The sequence below is a fragment of the Megascapheus bottae genome, chromosome 22, assembly GCF_031878675.1.
Source record: "Megascapheus bottae isolate mThoBot1 chromosome 22, mThoBot2.hap1, whole genome shotgun sequence".
Taxonomy (NCBI): domain Eukaryota; kingdom Metazoa; phylum Chordata; class Mammalia; order Rodentia; family Geomyidae; genus Megascapheus; species Megascapheus bottae.
The window spans coordinates 12,940,194-12,960,059 of NC_143530.1; the positions used below are offsets into that span (position 1 = coordinate 12,940,194).

General features: G+C 53.2%; 1 protein-coding gene across 2 annotated transcripts; it reads left to right on the forward strand.

The window, feature by feature from the left end:
* Positions 1-757: 757 nt before the first annotated feature.
* Positions 758-16,171, forward strand: Lemd2 (LEM domain nuclear envelope protein 2). Of its 2 annotated transcripts, XM_090355869.1 has the most exons (10): positions 758-1,546; positions 3,258-3,298; positions 5,699-5,774; positions 8,572-8,648; positions 10,159-10,238; positions 11,745-11,890; positions 12,756-12,857; positions 12,932-13,034; positions 14,210-14,426; positions 15,010-15,156. In XM_090355869.1, the coding sequence occupies exons 1-10, from the start codon at positions 799-801 to the stop codon at positions 15,061-15,063; spliced, it is 1,644 nt and encodes a 547-aa protein (XP_090211995.1). In that variant the 5' UTR covers positions 758-798; the 3' UTR covers positions 15,064-15,156. The 2 variants fall into 2 exon arrangements, with proteins under 2 accessions (XP_090211995.1, XP_090211996.1); XM_090355870.1 differs by lacking the exon at positions 14,210-14,426 and having other exon boundaries at positions 760-1,546; positions 15,010-16,171.
* The last annotated feature ends 3,695 nt before the right edge of the window (positions 16,172-19,866 follow it).

Below are 19,866 nucleotides of genomic sequence, written 5' to 3' on the forward strand. Positions count from 1 at the left end.
TCGGCCAGCAGACCGGGGATGTCACTTGGGAATGCTCACACGTTGTGGTCACGCCTCTGCTGTGGAACTGGACCCCATATCCTAGACCACGGTGCGAGCGTCTAGACGGGGGGTCGGGTGCGCCCCTCCCCATCTCTTTAAATGTAATGCGCATGGCCCCGGCGAAGCAGGCTCCTCTGAACCACCTCCTCTGTGCACTTGGCACAAGACTCGGGGCTCTTCTGCCTCTACCGTGGGCGCCGCGTGGGCCTGGGGCGGGCGCCGGCGGAGGGCAGAGTCTCCCGGGCCCGGGCGGCGCATGGTCAGGGCCCAGGGTTGGCCAGTTGTGTGCACGGCTGGCCTGCAGGTGGCCCAGCGTCAGGACAGGGTCCTCCCGCCACCCACCCAAACCCCAGACTCGCCCAGCCCTCGACAGGGCCTCGTCCTTAACCATCCAGCACACCTCCATTAGATCGACGGCTTTCTGGACGCCTGTCTCGTGGCACTGGCCTCGTTAGGGGCAGAGGACAAAGTGTAGACATGGGTAGAGATAAAAGACACGCGAGAGGAAGTGAAACAAGTACTGAAGCCAGATAAATAAAGCACAAACGTATGCCAGACCTTCTCAACATGGCGGCGCAGCTATGCAGACCTCCTCGGTATGGCCGACCCATCGGTCAGAGGCGACCTTCCCAGCATGGCGCCCGAGTCCGACCTTCCCAGCATGGCGCGGGCCCCGCCCGCTCCGCCGCGGCTGCCGGCGGGAGCAGTTCCGGGTGCGGTGCGCGCCAGGGGCGGGCGGGGGGCGGCGTCCTGGCCATGGCCGGCCTGTCGGACCTGGAGCTGCGGCGTGAGCTGCAGGCCCTGGGCTTCCAGCCAGGACCCATCACCGACACCACCCGGGACGTCTACCGCAACAAGCTGCGCCGCCTGCGGGGCGAGGCCCGGCTGCGCGACGAGGAGCGGCTGCGGGACGAGGCCCGGCCGCGGATCCCGGAGCGGCTGCGGGACGAGGCCCGGCTACGCGAGGAGGCGCCGCTGCGCGCCCGGCCCGCCGCGGCCCCCGTGCGGGCGGAGCCCTGGCTCTCCCCGCCGGCCCCGGGCCCGGCCTACCGGACCCCCGGGGCCTATGGCGACTTCGGGGCCTATGGCGACTTCGGGGCCTCCGCCGCTTCCTGGGCCGGGAGCCGCGGCCTCGCCCATCCCGCCCGCCCTGCGCCGCTCCGGCGTCGCCCCTCGGTCCGAGGCAGCTCTGAGGAGGACGAGGACGCCCGGACGCCCGACAAAGCCGCCCTGGGCCCGGTCCGCCGCTGGTGGGGCGCGTCCCCGCCGTCCTCGGCGCGGCCGCCCTCCGCCCTTCTCGGTCCGGACCCGCGTCCCGGCCTGCGGGCCACGCGAGCCGGCTCTGCGGGCGCGGCGCGGGCCCGACCGGAGGTGGGGCGGCGGCTGGAGCGCTGCCTGTCCCGGCTGCTGCTCTGGGCCAGCCTGGGGCTGCTGTTCGTCTTCCTGGGCATCCTCTGGGTGAAGATGGGCAAGCCCTCGGCGCCGCAGGAGGCGGAGGACAACAGTACGTCCCGGGCCGGCGCAGGGGAGGGCCCCGGGGGCGCGGGTGGCCTCCCAGCCCGGGCCGCACAGCCCTGCCGCCTGCCAGCGGCTCCCAGCTGCCGGCCTGCCCACTCGCAGGCCCTCGCTTTCCGTCTTCCCAGCATCTGCAGTACTTTCTGCCTTCGCTGTCTCCTTTCCTGCCCTGGCCCTCCATTCTGATGTCTCCCTGCTTCACCACGTGCTGGGAACGAATTCTACCCCAACCTCGGATTTTCTTTTGAGAGAGACAGGCCATTCCCCACCTGGCTTTGGTTCTTCCCTCTTGATCCTCCCAATTCAGTACCTTCTTGAAGACCCCCTACCCCAATGCAACTGGACCACAGGATTTGGCTGTGGTCCTACCTTTCAAAACAACAACAACAAAAAAAGGGTCCTTCACTTCAAACCAAGGGGCTGAAAGGACTCCAAACCCCAACTGTGGATCCGGTGTAGGAGAACCTTTAGGAAAGTTAAAGCGCTTTAAGTGGGGGTGTTTGTCATTGCAGCACTCTGTGGAGTGAGCTAGGACAGCGTCTGTGATTCGAGACACTGTCATTGCCCCTCTGTCCACACTTAATTACACAACTAGACACACCAGTAAAAAAGTGTGTGGCATGCACTGTCTCCTTAATAGCTGAGGATTGGTGTTTCCTCAAAAGGAAAAGTTATCTCTTTAACTGTAGGTTCTAGTAAGAAATCACATGGAGATCATTTCATTATAAATTCAAAAATAATACTTCAGTTTGCAAACTTTTTTTTTTTTTTTTTTTTTGGCCAGTCTTGGGGCTCAGTCAGGGCCTGAGCACTGTTCTTGGGCTTTCTTAAGGCTAGAGCTCTAACACTCAAGCCACAGCACCACTTCTGGCCTTTTCTATGTATGTGGTATTGAGGAATCAAACCTGGTTTTCGTGCATGCAAGGCAAGCACTCTACCACCAGGCCAAACTCCTGGCCAGTTTGCAAATTTTTAATACACTTCTCAAAGCTTGAGTGTCAATACTGTTCCCAGCCTGGAGTCAAGGCCACATTTTTTCACTCTAGCCAGAACAACTGAAATCCAAGACAAGTCTGAATTATGTCTCAGCTGTGGTGGGATTGGGATCACAGACTTAGGTGGATACTCAAATGATTCTTCACTATGAGAGCAGTCAGTGAACTCTCGGAGTCCTTTGTGAACCTTCTAGAGAAATGAAGCAGCCTTCAATGTCATGGCACCACGCTGAGGATGTCATAGTTTCGCATTTATACTCATTGCTGAGCTACTTTGAATCTTGGGGATACGTACTGGACTTTACCTGGGGTTCCTTCCCCATGATGGTGTTAATCCCTGCTTAACATTGTTTATACTTCAGAAAGCTTCTGGATATTGTTTGGGCCTAACTCCCAGTGTTAAGGGAGGTCCATATGACCCCACCTCCCCCCATTTTACAGACGAGGAAATAGGTTCCAAGTGGTTAAACTGCCCAAGAAGCAGTGGCTGTTCATTTCAGCTGGAAAAGGAGCCAACTATCTAACTTCCTAGTCCTAGAAGGGGAAGTTCTTAATATCTTGTGTGCACCCTTCAAAAGTGCCACCTTTAGATGCCATCTCTCTAGTCCCCTCCCTTGTATCAGTAATATTCTGCTTCCCCTGCAATTTGAAAGAAGTCTTTTCCTTAACCCACATTTTTAACACTGTTTCTTTTCTTGGTCTCAGTGAAGTTATTACCAGAGGACTGCGAGAGAAAAACCGATGAGGTGAGTTTGCGTTTTGCTTTTACTGTTCCTCCTGAGGATGCTATCCTCCATCAGGAGGTAAACATCCCCAGAAGAAGATCCTAATAGGATCATTTTCAGGGAGCATTTCCTGTAATGTACCAGAATCACATCGTGTTCTGTGATGGTTGTGTCACACTCAATTGTGGCTGTGAAGCAGTACTTGAAATATAGACTGATCTCCCGGATCCACCGCTGGGCTTGTGGCAGAAGCGCTCCCGTCAATTGCAGCATCGGAGACTTTGATCTTCTGCCTAAGTTGATCCTGGGAGATAGATACAGTGGGTTGCTGAAGGACCTCTCAAGCTCGCTGGTGCAGGGAGGAAAGGCTGGCAGTTCCTAAGCCTCAGTTCTCAATTGCACAGCCTCCTCGCTGGTGGACATCTGTGACTCTAAAAATGTGCTTCCGATTTGACACCTTGGAGGGGTTAGCTTGAAGTGAGTGGTCAGTGGAGTTAGCCCTGTTGGACTATGTTTCCATTTGTTTGATGAAGCCCTAATGCTCCCTTGGAATAACATTTGGGAAAGGGAGCGGCCCCCTGCATTTGTGAATCATGCAGGCAGCTGATTCTGGCGGTAGTCTGGGAAAGATACAAAGCAGTAAATTTTCAGCTCATAAATCTTACCCGGAAAAGTTGTGTGTGGCCAGAGGGCATGACTTAGTAGTCTAATTATTAAGTGTGCAATGCTGGGCCTGCACAGCCCTCGGGCCAGGGAAGAAATGATGTGTGGTCATGCAGACGCCCCTGTACTGACGCTTGCCCATGTTAATGAAGGGCATCCAGGTTTCATTTGTCCTTGGTTTCTGATGTGTCATATTTGGGGGTGTTTTATGACACTCATTTATTGTACTCATCCACCAAAGGTCTTTGCTTTCCCAATTGTTTTGCCCAAACAGATTAGTAATAAGTTTAACTTGCCTCCCACTGTAAAAACTGCAATTGATGATGAAAGGAAACAGCCTAGAAATAGAAACGTAGGTGGCCAGAGGGAAAGTTTCACTTCTAAAGACTGAAAGGAAATCCAGGAAAAAGTAGCTGTTCTAGAAGACACATCTTGTCTCCTGATGGTAGTTTTGTTTGCCTTTTGCACTGGGAAACGGTTTGCTGGTTTTGCTTTGTATACCCTAAATCTGACATCTTTCTTAAATGTGCCAGACCCCAAGCAAATGGCACATTTGCTCCCTGGCCCTCTTCTGAGCTGGACAGACTCATGCTGTACTTGAATGAGCCCAGACAGGTCCCTTTAGGTCCATGCCAGACATGCTCGGTGAGCAGATGGCTTCTGGCCCCTGTCAGACAGGGCTTCAGACTCCAAATATTCCGTTTATAAGCCAGCCTGCCTCTGAGCACACAGCTAAGCCTGGGCAATAGCCACACTGGTTTATCGGGCTACCTTCATGAGGTCCCCTTGTTCTTTATGGAATGTGGACCCTGGAATAGGCAAGTGGGGACAGAGTTCTTGGGTTTGGTGGGGTCCTCGCTGAAAGTGTCCTTGGGATTGCCTCACCCAGAGCCAAGATGGGCATTTGAGTATTTGCTATTCTTTCCTTTTCCGAGACTGAGAACTGTTGTGGTTTTTCTTTCTGACTTTGTGCTTCCAAGAGTCAAGAGTATGGGAACAGGCTGAGATGAGTTGTCTTTTTTTTTTTTTTTTTTTGCCAGTCCTGACGCTTTAACTCAGGGCCTGAGCACTGTCCTTGGGTTTTCTCAAGGCTAGAGCACTTGAGCCACAGCATCATTTCCAGCTTTATCTAAGTATGTGGTACCAAGGAATTGAACCAGGGTCTTCATGTCTGCTAGGCAAGCACTCTACCACTAGGTCAAACTCCTGGCCCAGGGGGTTGGTTGTCTTAATCAGTACATTTTATCATCTGGTACCTTCAGTTCAGTGTCCTTGAGGTAATGTCAGCAGGTGCAGAGAAATTTGTATAGAAATTCATCAGATCCTGACCACTGTCCTTCCTCAGATGGGCTCTATCTCCCTTCTCCACCCAGGTTCCCCATAAATGCACAGGAGTGGCCTAACAAGCCTGCAGTCCCTAACATTCTGCCCTGACCAATGAGCTGTGCACGGCCCAGCCACTATGGCTCTTTCCTCTGAGGAAGCTGGGAGCCTGTGCTCATTGGCCCCTCCTACTCGTCTCTAGGCAAGTGGTACTGGGCAGTAGAGGCCCAGATCCTCCAAGTGGGTCTCCTTTGTCACTATGTCTGCTTGTGACCGCCTCCACCATCGCGGTGCCCTTCTCAGTCACTTAGCCTGATATTTATCACCTCTCTCCCTGGGCCCGAGCTCTGCAGAATTTGCTTCTTTTAGAATCAGATGTTTCTGGCTGTCACAATGGAGGGGGAAAAGCTGACTGCTTGTCTTATGCCTTTTCAGTTCTGCCAGGCCAAGCAGAAGGCGGCCTTGCTGGAGCTGCTGCACGAACTCTACAACTTCCTGGCTATCCAAGCCGGTGAGTAGCGCCAAGCCCCTGATGAGTCATGCTGTGACCACCATGACTGTCCCCAGAAGACATTCAGAAGCTAAGTCGCACTCCTACTTCCACTGTCATCTTTTTTGAGCCTCCTGTTGAGATAATACATGTTTGGCCTTGCTTCTCTTTAAGGGACCCAGGGGCCTGCAGGGGCACATGATAAACTCCCTTCCGTGGGATGTCAGCAATTGGTGGTGGTGGTGGTTTCTGCCCAGGCCCTGAGTCTTCTTAGAGCCTGTGTTCTCCTGTGGACAGCAGGGGTGAATGTCCACACTTAACCAACGTTACCAGTCACAACCCAGACAGATCAGTTTAGTCTAAAGAATGTTCCAAGGTACCTGTCACAGGAGATGTCTGAGAAGATGCTGAAGCTAGGATCTTATTGGGCAGCCAAGGTTGAGTGACTTGAACTAACTCCTCCTAAGAGTCCTCATCCTCAAGGTCAGTCTTATGGGCCCTCCTCTGCCAGCTTCTCTTTCCTGATGCTAGGAGGCTGGAGATGGATGGAGAGGAAAGGACTTGAGGCTCCTGCCCCTCATCACAGTCATCCTGACATGCATCCACAAGGGATTATGTGACCCCTCTCTATGCCAGGTGCAGAGGAGGATACAAAAGTCCAGGTGAGGGGCCGGGAGTTTGGCCTAGTGGTAGAGTGCTTGCCTAGCTTGCACGAAGACCCGGATTCAATTCCTTGGTACCACATACATAGAAAAAAGCCAGAGGTGGTGCTGAGGCCCAGGTGGTAGAGCTCTAGCCTTGAGAAAGTCCAAGGACAGTGCTCAGGCCCTCAGCTCAAGCCCAAGACTGACAAAAAAAAAAAAAGTGCAGGTGACATCTCTGGCCTCAAGGCCCATACCTCTTATTGGGGTTGACTGAGCATCTTAACTTTTGTGTCTTGGCTATGGTCCAAACATCACCATCACAGTTTTCTGGAAATGCAGCTTCATTCATGTCCTGTTCTAGTCCATGGAGTCGGGAAAGTCCCAGGGGGTCTGTGTGCATCCTGAGATCAAGAAGCTCTGCTTCATGAAGGATCAGCAGTAGCAGTTTCTCATCTCACCCTCCATATGTGGTCCTAGCCTGTGCCAGTAAGAGCCTTGGTACCTGCTGCCTTCTGGTCAGGGGCAGCTGGGAAGACACAGGTTTCATAGATGGAAGGGAATGTGGGCTCTGCCCTCTCCTCCTGTTGGACAGCTGTGTCCTGGGCACTATGCTGGCCATGTAGGGTCTGAGGTGAGTCACCCAGAGCTCTTCTTGTGTTGCAGGCAAGAGAAAGGCGCCTACTGCCCTGGCCACTGGGTGACAAAAGATTTGATTGGACAAGAACTAAGAGGCCACACATTGCAAGGAGACACAATGCCTTTTATCTAAAACAGTCAGGAAGAGATGTCACATGGAGATGACCTCTGTGCCAGCTCCATGGCACTACTTATGTGGGTGTAGGTAGGGACAGGCCAGAGAGTCCGGAACATACTGAAGGGGGCAGGTATAGAAAGTCTGGCTAACTACAGGGGAAGAGAAAAAAGAGATGAAGTTCACCAGTGCTGGTTGGGCCCCACTGAGGGTAGCCATGGGTGCCAGGCCCTTGGACCTTGATCTGATGGGCAAAGACCCGGGCATCTTAGGGCAGGTGTCAGGAAGGCAAGCACAGCAGGAGCTTGAATGGCACAGTGTCATTTAAGCAGACTCATTTTAAAGCTTTCTTGACAAAGCCTATGTATCGGGAGAGGACAGGAAGAAGCCAAACCAGGGCCATCAAGGAGATCAGAGGCAGGGTCATCAGATAGGTGCAGAAGGATGTGAGAAGCCACCTTAGCCTAGGGAAAGGATGAAGAGACCCACACGGGGTCAAATCGACTTTGAAATGGAGGATATGACTGTACTGGGGGACAGGTCTGAGTTCATTCTCAGGGAAAAACTGTATAGTACCTTCCAGTTTACTCCCTCAACCCACAGATGTTTAAATTGGCCAGTTACCCCCATCCAAGTGGGCCAGGTGAAGGATAGGAAGGCCTTGTGTGAGTATCAGGGATCTTGTATATGCCTCATCATTTGCTCTCCCTGCTCTCAAGGAATCTGGTTGGCCCACAGGAAGCAGCACATGCAGTAAACCATAGCCATGTAAAGGAGAGCCAAAAGCTATGGCAAGGTACCCACTCTGTCCCAAGTTAGCTAATTGAGGGGCCTTCATGAGCTGAGGGCTTATGCTGGCCTGGAAGCCTGGGCAGGTCCAAGGAGAGGCTTCATGTTAGGTGGAAACTGGTCTTCCAGGATGCCTAGCAGGAGACCTAGAGCCTAGCCCTCTCCCCCCTCCCCGGGCCCCTGGAGACAATGGGCTTAGAGTTGCAGGTTGCCAATCTGTGTCAAGATCAGAGTCCCTGCATCAGAGTCCATGCGGTGCTAGTGGCCTCCCTGCTGTATTTTTTCCCAGGCTGTGTTTATTTATAGTGCCCGTTCCCATCCCTTCCTGAGCTGTCTGTCTGATCCTTTTAGGGACCAATTGCAAACAGACCTTGGTATTGGGCAGCTTTTTAGTCATTTAATGCAAATCGCTGCACTGCTTTGCAGGTCAGGTTTTAATGATCTGGAATCGATCCAAGCTAAGTGGCTTTTGATCTTGCTGTAGAGTGAAGATGCCCCACAGAAGCTGGGGAGCACTGGGCCACATGCTCCTGATTAGAGCTGATAGCTTGATTCTTGCTGCATTTTTAGTCCGTTTCTAAGTATTTTTTTTTAACCTCTTCTCTGTATTTGAGTGTATCTTTTTCTCTTCCAGGGAATTTTGAGTGTGGCAATCCAGAGAAGCTAAAAAGCAAATGCATTCCTGTTCTGGAGGCCCAGGAATACCTGGAAGTGAGTAGGCCTTCTGCATTCCTGGGAGGGTGGCTGCCTTCCTATTAATCCTTCCAGTCCTGGGTTTTGGGTTTTTGGTTTTTTTTTGTTTGTTTGTTTGTTTTGCCAGTCCTGGGCTTGGGCTCAGGGCCTGAGCACTGTCCTTGGACTTTTTCAAGGCTAGAACTCTACCACTTGAGCCTCAGCACCACTTCCGGCTTTTTTTCCACATCTGTGGTACCAAGGAATCGAACCCGGGTCTTCGTGCATGCTAGGCAAGCACTCTACCACTAGGCCAAACTCCCGGCCCCCCTGTGGGTTTTTTTCCTTTTTTGTTTTCTGTTTTGTGCCTGCCTACCTGCCTGCCTGTCTTCCTTCCCTGCTTACTTCTTTTCTTTTAAATTGAATGGAGCCATAGGAAAAGAAGTCAAACTATCCCTATTTGCAGATGCCATGATCTTATCTAAAGGACCTGAGAAACTATCCACAAGCTTCTAGAGCTGATCAATAAACTAAATGGAACCTTAGGTACTTTAAGGCAGCCACAGAGGAGACTGCCCCAGAGCCCTGCCTGCTGAATGGGAGCATATGGCAGTGACCTTCCTTCAGCTGCAGGGCCTTGCTGAGAGACCCACTTCCCTGCTTCCTTGGTTCATTGTTTTCTCTCCCAGCAGTGCTTTTGTTGTTGTTGTTATTTTGTTTTTTGTTTTTGTTTGTTTGCTTTTTGTTCGGTCCTGAGGCTTGAACTCAGGGCCTGGGCATGTCCCTAAGCTTTTCTGTTCAAGGCCAGTGCTATACCACCTGGAACCACAACTCCACTTGTTTTCTAGTGGTTAATCAGAGATAAGAGTCTTAAGGCCTTTTCTGCCTTGACTAGTTTTAAATGGTGATCCTCAGATCTTAGCATCCTCAGTAGCTAGGATTGCAGATAAAAATCACCAGTGCCTGGCCCCAGGAGCTTTTAGGAGATACATTTAACCTGTTCATCCTGCCCCGACCTCCTGTCACTGCCCTTATAACTTCCTTTGTATTCTCAGGACCTGTTTGATTTTCTGCATGGTCTCCAGTGGTAGAATTATGGCATTCTGAAGCTGGCAGGAACCTCGGGGATGATGTAGTTTAATTTTCTTTTTAGAGATAAGAAAAACCAGACCTATAGAGGGTCAGGGGCATTCTGCAGCCACACAGCTGGAACTGGCTATCATCCCCACCCCATCATGGTGCTCTTTTGCATTTTACGTGAAGATGAGCTGCAGCTCTCTGGTCTCCTCCTTCAGATTCGGAGACAATGCTATTCAGGCCACCTAGACCTGCACTGTTTTTCTGGGAATGTTTCCTCATCACTTCCTCTTGCCCAACTTCTTCCTGCCTCTCCTCATCCAGATTCTCTTCTTGCCAGTCTGTTATGTATCTAGTGGAATGAGGCCTAGGGCTTGTGGAGGCTGCTGAGGGAGGGCTTCTTTAATCTAGCACCAAATGCTGTTCTGGCTAGACTGCCAGAGGCAGAACTAATGTCCTCTCCTACCCCTAGAATGTGACCAGCAGCTCTTCCGCCAAGTTTGAAGCTGCACTGACCTGGATACTGAGCAGCAACAAGGACGTGGGCATCTGGTGAGTGTGGACGGGCATCACAGGGTGACATGGGTGCAGCAGCGTCAGGCCTGCATTGTTGTACTCCCCACATCAGCTGCCTCCGGTGCACAGGGTCTTGGGCATGAGCTTCGGGCCTCACTGAGCCAGTCCATGGGCTAGGTTGAGAGTCTGGAGCAATGGGATGCTATAGCCTGGTAGCCCAGCTAATTCTGCCTCAAGTAACTCTGGCTGCCCACTTGGTTTGTCATCAGCAGTTTGCTATCGGAGGAGCTTTTCTGTACTTCCTCTCCTGGGGTTCAAGTTTTCATTTGCAGATGAAATGATTCTGCAGGTTGGTTTTACTCAGTATGGAAATTGCTTGGGAAATACTGGATTTTATTCTGACCAGGCAGCTTTTGCCCTACTTTTTTTTTTCCATCTTTGGCCAGCACTGTTGGTAGAGATAACAGCCCTTTCCAGAGACTGAAAGGCCTTGCGTGTGCTCAGTGGGGGAGGGGCATCCCAGCCCACAACCAGGCAACCCTGGGGCCCCTGCCCTAGCAGAGCCCCCACCACTTGCCTTTGCCCAGCTCTACTACTATAGAACACATGCTCTAGGGTTTTGTTTGCTTCTACTTAATCCACCCAAATTACTAATTCCATCAGCTGTGCATCCAGTGGAACCCCTCAGGCATCTCGGCCTAAAGCATGGTAACTGGATGCAAGGCACGGTTAAGATTCAGAGGCTTAAAATACAGCTGCCCAGAGTGCTGAGCCATTTCCCTGTGTTGGTAAAGCAGAAGGGATACAGACGTTCCCGTCTGTAGTGCGCCAGGGCTAACCAAGAACCATAACACTCACCTCCTGCTGCAGAAGGCCACAGGGAGGTGGCTGGGCCACTAAGAGGGCCAGCGTGGAAAGTGGATCTTGAGAAATCAGGCCACCAGACTGCAGCCATTCCAGAGCCTGGTATTGTGCCCCAGGGTCAACTAGGCTGGAAGAGGCCTCTGGCGTGAGTGCTAGCCAGGTCTTGATGCCTCTTCTCCCAGCATGGCACAGGTGTCATGGCAGGGGCCTGGCCTTCGACAGTCTGGTGGGTCCCATTCACCGTGAACCTCACTCGCCCCATGATCTTAACACCACACAGCTCACATGCCTGCTCATCACCTCCCAGACCCTGTCTTTCAGTTCTAGCCTTGCTACTGCAAAACGAGAGATTCAGTAAACATTTCCATTGCACTACGCTGGGAGGTGGGAATCCAATTTACAGTTTAATCTTCTGCACGCTGAGAGAGGCTGTCAAAGACCAGACAGAGGGGGATGTCACTTTAACGGTAGGGGTTCAAGCTTGCTGCCGTCTTTAAAGCTTTATTCTTTCTAAGTAGCCAATGTGGGAAATTTCTGGAAAGAGCACAACTGGGATACCAAGCCTGTGCTGTAATGTGGCTTGGTTCCTCCTTCCTTTGCCTTTCCCCCCTCCTGATTGGTGTGGGGCATACACCACAGTTCCTCTGGGATACACTGGGACCCCGTGACCCGTTTCAGGTTGAAAGGAGAAGACCCATCCGAGTTGGTGACAACTGTGGACAAGGTGGTCTGCCTGGAGTCGGCCCGGCCCCGGATGGGCGTCGGCTGCCGCCTGAGCCGCGCCCTGCTCACCGCCGTCACCCATGTGCTCATCTTCTTCTGGTGTAAGTCCTGGCCACCATCCTGTGCCCCGAGTCCAGGGCCCAGCACAGTGCCCACCTGGTGACTTATTCCGAGCCAAAGGGTTCATTTCTGTCTGCTGAACCTGAAGTCTGTCTAATAAAACAGAGCAAACAATCAAGTCAGCCTCTGCCCCGGGCTGTCCTTACCTTTGGAGACTGGCAGTGGGAGCATTAGGATAACTAGAAATGCCCTTGATGTGGTACAGGGGAGACTGCCCACTTCTGTGAGGGGGAGTGGGCTGGGCAGGTGCACAGCAGGACCATGGCCTAATTCTCCTCAGTTCCTAGAGAGCTCCAGATGCCTTCAGAAAGCAGAGAGAACACGGGGTACTGGGCCAAGCAGGGGAGCAGGTCTTATCTCCCAGCATTGAAGCTGCCTTTGAACAGAGACTTCAGGGTATCTGAAGACAAAGGGCTGGGACAGAGCCCTGAGACCTCAGAGATAGCCTGTGCTGCACACCACAGGCCTCTGCACAGGCTGTGCTCTCCCACTCCACCAGGCGGGGAATCATTATCGGCAGCTGTCTCAGAACACAAAGGGCCCACTGTGCATACATGTATGACACACTGGTTCAGGTTCACAGGGGGAGGAGGGGGGGAGGATGGGAGGGGCCAGGGCCCCGATGGCTGAGGATCCCTCTGGTGACAGCAGTGGGAGGAAGGGAATTGCTTTATAGCCTAGGCTTTCTCTTGTCATGCCCTTCCCTGCATCTCATCCCATATCTGACACATAACAGATACTCAGGCACCCGCCCTCCCCACAGCACCCCCTGCAGGGCACTCACCACCTGAGCTCTGATTGGCCAGAGGAGAGGCCAGGAGTTGACAGTGTTCCGTTCCCTCACAGGCCTGGCCTTTCTGTGGGGACTCCTAATTCTCTTGAAGTACCGATGGCGGAAGTTGGAAGAGGAAGAGCAGGCCATGTATGAGATGGTGAAGAAGATTATAGGTGCGTGGGCCCCTGGGGAAAGGACTTCCCACATCACCGGGGCCTCACACTGAGCAGTGTGCTCTCTCCTGCAGACCTGGTCCAGGACCACTACGTGGACTGGGAGCAGGACATGGAGCGCTACCCATATGTGGGCATCCTGCACGTGCGTGACACCATCATCCCTCCTCAGAGCCGGTGAGTGTTCCCTCATTAGGCAGGGTCGGGTTCACCAGTCCCCACAGAAGGAAGCCAGAACCTGGCACCAATGGAGCTGAACTCCCAGTGTCCTGAGGACCCATGACCTCATCACCACCTGCCACTCCTGGAGTGGGCTCAGCCGTCTAGCAGAATGAGATATGTAGGAGTATCAGGGCCTCTCCACAGACACCCTCAGTGTTGATGCCAGCTGCCATGCTTTGGGTCTCCAGGGTCTTTTACTATGGAGGTTTCACTGGTCTCATAAATAGAAACCCAGAGCAAGGAGTAGGGGGGCTCTGGGCACAGAGCTGCCACATCCCCTGTGGATGTTGCCAGCAGGCTGGTTCCTTATGGTTACAGGATAGTAGCTGCCACAGTAACATGTGCCTTGTCACAGCTGGCAAAGGACAAATAGGCTTCCTGTGGCTTTCCTGTACACCAGAAAAACCTCAGTGGTCTCAATACCCCCTCCTTAGGGTGCCAGTCAGTTTCTTATCGTAAAGAGTCTGTCAGAGTCAGGAATCCCTGTTACCTACGGAGCTGGCTCCTGCACAGGCCTGCACATACGTGCAGTTGAAGGCAATCTCACAGAAGACCAGGGTGGACAGGTTATAATTTAGGGACAGTGCTTTCCTGACGTGCATGAGTCCCTAGTTTCACTCCCTACACCACCAAAAATAAAGTTTCCTAAACATAAGCTGCTTCACACCTGCCATACCCCCACCAAAAGTGATCAAGACCACTGCCAGCCAGTGCTTCCCTAGACAGTCGTGTGGCCTCCTGATCTCAGGGAGGCCACTGCGTGGACCTCAGCTCCTACCTGATGCCTGGCCCTGCCGGGAGTCTTTGTGGAGCCACAGGCAACTCTCAACCCTCCTGAACTGTGTTCTCCTTATTGCAAAATAGCCATTCCACTGCCTAGCAAGGACCACAGTGAGGTGAGGCTGCCTTTATCAGCACACAGTGGCCAGGGGGGAGCAGAATCTCTATCCCACTGTGTGTTCCACAGTAAGTCAGGTGATACGAGGCATAAGGAAAGGATGGTATTGGGCAGTAAGAAGTCCTAAGGGATAGGAGATGGTTGCTGAGGAGGTGGCCTGACCTGGCTCAGTCCGTGTCTGGCACAAGCGCAGTCTTCAAGCGCTGATCCCACACTTGTTCCCTTGAATAAGAAAACAGGATGGCACAGTGACCTGTGTAGCCAGAACCACCCGGCCCGGGCCCTGTGGTTCAGTGCAGGTGTTGAGAGCTGCTGGCAGGCGTATGGCTTGCCTGTGGTGGGAGACCATCCTGCATCCTAGGAGGCTTGCTCACCCCTGTTGGCTCTCAGCATCCCTATCCATCTCCCAGACGAAGGCCAAGTTCTCGACACAGAAGGATCGCTGGCAGGTAGTGGGCTCTGGCCAAGTGAGGGAGGCCTGCCTCTGAGAGTTGAGGGAGTTGGGAAGCTGGTCAATGAGGCAGGTGGGGGAGCCAGCAAGAGCAGCTAGCAGCCTGTTGGTTGCCTAGAAATGGGCCATGAGGTGTGGTACAGCCTGCTCTGTGATGATGGTCTCCTCCTGGACTCTTAGGAGGGTTGGGTATCATCCTCTCAGCTCAGTCTCGGGGCAGTGTGGCCTTGCCCAGGCCAGTCAGCTGCATAGCCTCCAGTGATAGGGCCTGACAGGAAAATAAGCCCCTGCACCCCAGCCTGCCTCCTGACTGTCCGCTCCAAGTGACCCTATTACTCCCTGCCACACACCCCTACATGTTCTCTTCACACCCGGGGCCTGCAGTGCCGAGGAAAAGCAGCACCCACTGGGATGCCAAGGCACGTGGAGGACATACTGTGAAGGCAGGCCTCTGCCAGGCCCCGAGCCTTCATCTAGGCTGCAGAAGCAGGGAGCTGTCCTAGGGGAGGCAGGACCCCAGAACAGTGGCAAGGCCCTCCCTGGAACTCTGCTGCCCTCTCCCCCCTCCTCCTCCATTACAGGAGGCGCATGAAGCGGGTCTGGGACCGTGCTGTGGAGTTCCTGGCCTCCAATGAATCCCGGATCCAGACAGAGTCCCACCGAGTGGCTGGGGAGGACATGCTGGTGTGGAGGTGGACCAAGCCCTCCTCCTTCTCTGACTCAGAGCGGTAGGCCCCACAGGGCCTGTGCCAGCCAGCCTGGCCTGCTGCCAGCCTGGGCGCAGGGAGGGCGCAGACCTCTGGTGCTGTGTTGTTCACACTTGCCTTGACTACTCACCCCCTGCCCCATCTGGAGACCTCTCAGAGGAAATGTGGGCTTTCTGTAGGAGTGGCAGGGAGAAACCAGGGAGGCCCAGCCCCTCTGCCTGTCTTGCCAGCAGAAAGGGGGAGACGGGTTGGTTTTCCAAGAACAGTAGTGCTGGGACTGCTGACCAAATGACCCACCAGCGGGTCCCTCAGCTTGGAAGGTGGGTTGGAAACAGGGCATAGGGGAGTGCTAGGTCCATGTGCCTTTGCGGGTGTTAGAGCGCCCAAGGGTGAGGGGAGAAAGCTGTCAACCAGTTGGATGGGCCACTTTTGTCCTAGAGGGAAGATGCTAGAAATGAGAACTTTGGACCACAGGGCCCCTTGGGTTGGAGGCTTTGCCTTCCTAGCCAGGATTACAAGAGTCGTGTGCAGGCTGAGAACAGGAGGGTCGGCCTGCCCCGCAGCCACCAGCTCCTTAGTGGTGCTTCTCACAGAAATGAATTCAGGCCAGACCTGCAGCCACATGTTGCACCAAGCCTAGAATGCCCGTTCCAGGGCCCTTAGAGCCCCAGCTCCCCACCTACATGGAGAGCCTTGTTTTACTGGGACAGCCTCCCTTCCTGGCCAGGGCTTTTTAAGAGGAACATGTAGCCCTGGCAACCTGTAGGCAGTAGCCACACATTGCCCCCTGCCGGCTACATGGAGCACTGCCGCCTGCCAGCTCCACCTGCTGGGGAGCCACTCCAGAACACCTGGTTGGGGGGCCTTATTAAGTGCGGAGGGTCTCGAATTCCTCTCATCCCACATGGCCTCCTCCAAGGCAGGCTGGAGAAGGGAGCAGCCAGAGGAAATGCACAGCTGCTTCCAGAAGACCTTGGACACCCCTTTCTGGACTTCCTGGCATTTTTGTTTCCTTAATAAAGCTCCAGTCTCCTCATTTGAGCAATACTCTTCATTTCCTCTGATGTCTGGACACTTGGCTGAGCTGGAGTCCGCTCTGCCTGTGGTGTGAGGCCCTGTTCTCATAATCAGGCTTCAGCCAGAAGGAGAAACAGCAACAGACTTCAAAATCAGGGTGGAAACTTGGATAAATAAACTATTTATTAAAAACAGCTGTTTTTTTCTTTAAATCCATTCCTTCCCCCCCCCCCAAAAAAATTGCTGAGCACTGTAGCTCATGCCTGTAATCCTAGCTACTCAGGAGGCTGAGATCTGAGGATCGAGGTTCAAAGCCAGCCCGGGCACTAAAGACCGAGAGACACTTATCTCCAATTAACCTCTAGAAAAATGGCAAGTAGTGCTTAGCTCAAGAGTAGGGTGGTAGCCTTGAGCTGAAGAGCTCAGGGTCAGCGCCCAGGCCAAGTTCAAGCCCCGTGAGCCATTAAAAAAAAAAAAAAAAATCACTGAACACTGGCCACAGATGAGCTGCAGAGCCTGGCTGGAATCAGCAGGCTGGACAGGTAAAGGATTCCAGCAGGAAGCAGTGTGACTACCACCCTGCAACGTTGCTGCAAGAAGCCTGTGGGTGGCCAGGGGTGAGAGCCCCATCCTTCAGCTCCACTTCTGTCCTCAACACCCTTGAGGTGCCTGGGGTGCTCAGCCCCAGTGGGGTGGGGGGAGGGTTCCTAGAAGTTGGTGATGTGCCCTAAGAACAGGCTTCTCTCCAGGCTCAGCCTGGAAGACCCCACATGACTGGTCTGGTGGGCACACCACGGGGGCCCTGGTGTATTGGAGAGGTGACCTACAGTCATTTGTATTCGGTACCAAGATGCAGATGACCCCAAAGTCAATCATCCCAGGAAGAGAAAGCAGTCCCTGAGCTGTGCCACAGGGCACTCTCCTGTCCACACCGGGCCTCCATGGGTGGGTGGCTCCTGATGCATGGGTACCTGCCTGCTAATGCAACATCAGTCCACTGGAAACCTGGTGGATAAGTGGATAAGAGCCCAGCACACAAGTAAAAACCCACCTTTCCCTCCTTTGTTTCTGAGTGGAAGATTTTCCCTAGCTATATTTTGTCTGGATCTGAGGGAGAGCTAATGCAGGACTATTGCTGGAAAGCTGTTAGCAGAGCCCGAGCCAGATCAAAATAAAATAACAAAGGCCTGCACCCTGCTCCCTTGTTAGTCTTTAGAGCCCTGGACATTACTGACGAGCTTCCCAGCCCCCCTCAGCTGAGGAGAGGCTTTCCTTGTCTTTAGGCAGCTCTCAGTGGACAGCATGAAGCAGTCTGTCCAGAAGATGGGGGCTGAGGGCATCTTAGGAGCAGCTCTGTGGCTGAGAAGTTTCCATAGCATTGTCCAAGGCTCTTGGATAATGTTCCAAACGTTTCCAGGGCTGCAGTCCTGTCTTTCTTTGGTGACAAATGGGCCCCCTGAAGAGACACCAGTACAGGGGCTTGTGGAAGAAGAGAGAGGCTGAACCCCACAAAGCTCAGTGTGGATATCCACCCAGGAGCTCAGACCACCTTCTTCAGGCTCTACCCAGGAAGATGGTAAAAGCGTGGTAGCAGCTATTCCCCTTAATTAATGCACCATTGACTTGGAGCCTCCAAAACTCCCATCACTGGAGCAGCCTTGTGGATTCAAATACATTATCCTGTTGGCCACCCCCAAAGGGAAGGCGCAGGGGGCCTTTAGGTGTCCCAAATGTCCCCAGTCTTCCCCAGAACAGCCTGACTCCTCCACCCTGTCTCCAAAGGAAGCAATAGAAGGGAGGAAACTCAGCACCGAGCGTCTCATAGTGCACCAGGGATACTGGAGGCTGGGGGCTCCATGTTTCTCCTGGGCCAACATTGAACCTTGAGGAAGGAACAGGGCTCAGCAGACTTAGGGTTCACTTTGCCAATCCTCTGCCTAGGGTAAATCTCTCCAGATCTACGAGAAGAGTTCCTAAGATAGAATGGCCCAGCACTGGTGGTTCATGCCTGTAACCCTAGCTACTGAGGTCTGAAGACCACTGTTCAAAGTCAGCCTGGGCAAGAAAGTCTGTGAGATTCCTATTTTCAATTAGCCACCAGAAAACCAGAAGTGGTGCTGTGGCTCAAAGTGGTAGAATGCTAGCCTTGAGCGAAAATGCTCAGGGACAGTGCCCAGGTCTTGAGTTCAAGCCCCACAACTGACAAAAATAACAAAAGAACTATGAGATTCTGCAACACGTGGCAGCATTATGGAAGTGAGTGAAAGCCCACTCAGCCCTCACAGCAGGCCACACAGTAGGTTCTGGGCAGGCCATCATGGAAAAGGCCACGAAGTCAGGAAGTGGAGTGGTCTGTGAAGTAGACAGCCTAGCTCCTCTTCACAGGAAGGAGGAGCCTCTTTCAGGTTCTTAGTTAGGTTTTTGCCAGAACCCAATAAAGCTTCCTTCTAGAAGAGGAGTCAGGATCTCCCAGTGGGTCCTTCAGGCTCAATGATCTGCTTCCCTGGCTTCCTTGGCCTTCACCCTCTGGCTCCAGCCCCAGGGCCTCTGTACTTGTTCTCCATCAGCTCTACATCCCTCCCTCCTCCCACTCCCCCATCTCCATTGGGCTCACCCCTTCTCGCCATCAATTCGTGCTCTTTTCTCACTTTTCCTGTCTAAGACTATACCTGTACCCACCCTCCTTTTTCTGTACCCTAATACCTGACTTGTTTTATTTGAGGCAACCTCCATCCCAGAAGAGAGTGAGACAGGCATTAAGTCTCTAAGGACTCTTGCTTTTATCTTTATTGTTTCCCTTTTACTCTTACTGAGTAAATCTCTTGTTCTGACCAAATGTGTTACCCATGTCATGTGCATTACCCCTAGACTGCCTCCAGGAGGGGCCCAGCCCCCCATAGAAAGTTTCCCATCCCAGTGACAGACAGCTAGGCTGCAGTAGATTGCAGGAGGAGGAGTGTGAGATCCTGACAGAGCAGCAGGGATCCTCTCTCTCAGTCTCTGGCACCGTGCATCTGTGGGGAGGGCCAAGCCCTGCGATCTGGGTAAACAGTCCAAGCAGCAGCCTCCAGAAGGTGATTTTTCACCAGCCCTGGTGAGCAAGAGCTTGGAATAGATTTTACTTGATTGCTAAGAAAAGGGACAACATTTCTCCTTGCCAAGTGTGAGGCCCACCCAGTCCCTGGTCAATGCCCCTGGCAGAGCATTCATCTCAACAGCATGGGGTGTCCAGCTGCTTTGGGAAAGAGTGCTACCCACCAAGGGGACAGTACTCGGGTGTCCTGATTTGGGTGAAATGACCAATAACAGCACTGCCAACCTGGCCCCGAGAAAGGGGGGAGAGTGGGATAGCAGACTCTGAGGAGCCAGAGGAGAGGAGGTAACACTGTGATTACGCAGCCAGGCTTCAGAGCTGCTTGTTTCCGAAGGAGACAGGGGAAAGTACAGTAATTTTCTTCAATGAAAACAGGCAACAGAATTCCCTTTGCCTCGTTCCCCTTGCAATTAAGCCCTTCTCTGCAAATGAAATGATTTGGTTTTCACGGGGACTAATTTAAGCACACTGGAAGGACCGCTGAACTTTTTGATTGCAAACACTAGCATATGCAAAACACAACCCGGCAGCCAGGCCACGCTGATGAACCAGCCCTGCCCATGGAGACAGGACTTTGGTGGGGAGCCCTGCTAGACCCCTCCATTAGTTCCTGTCTGGCT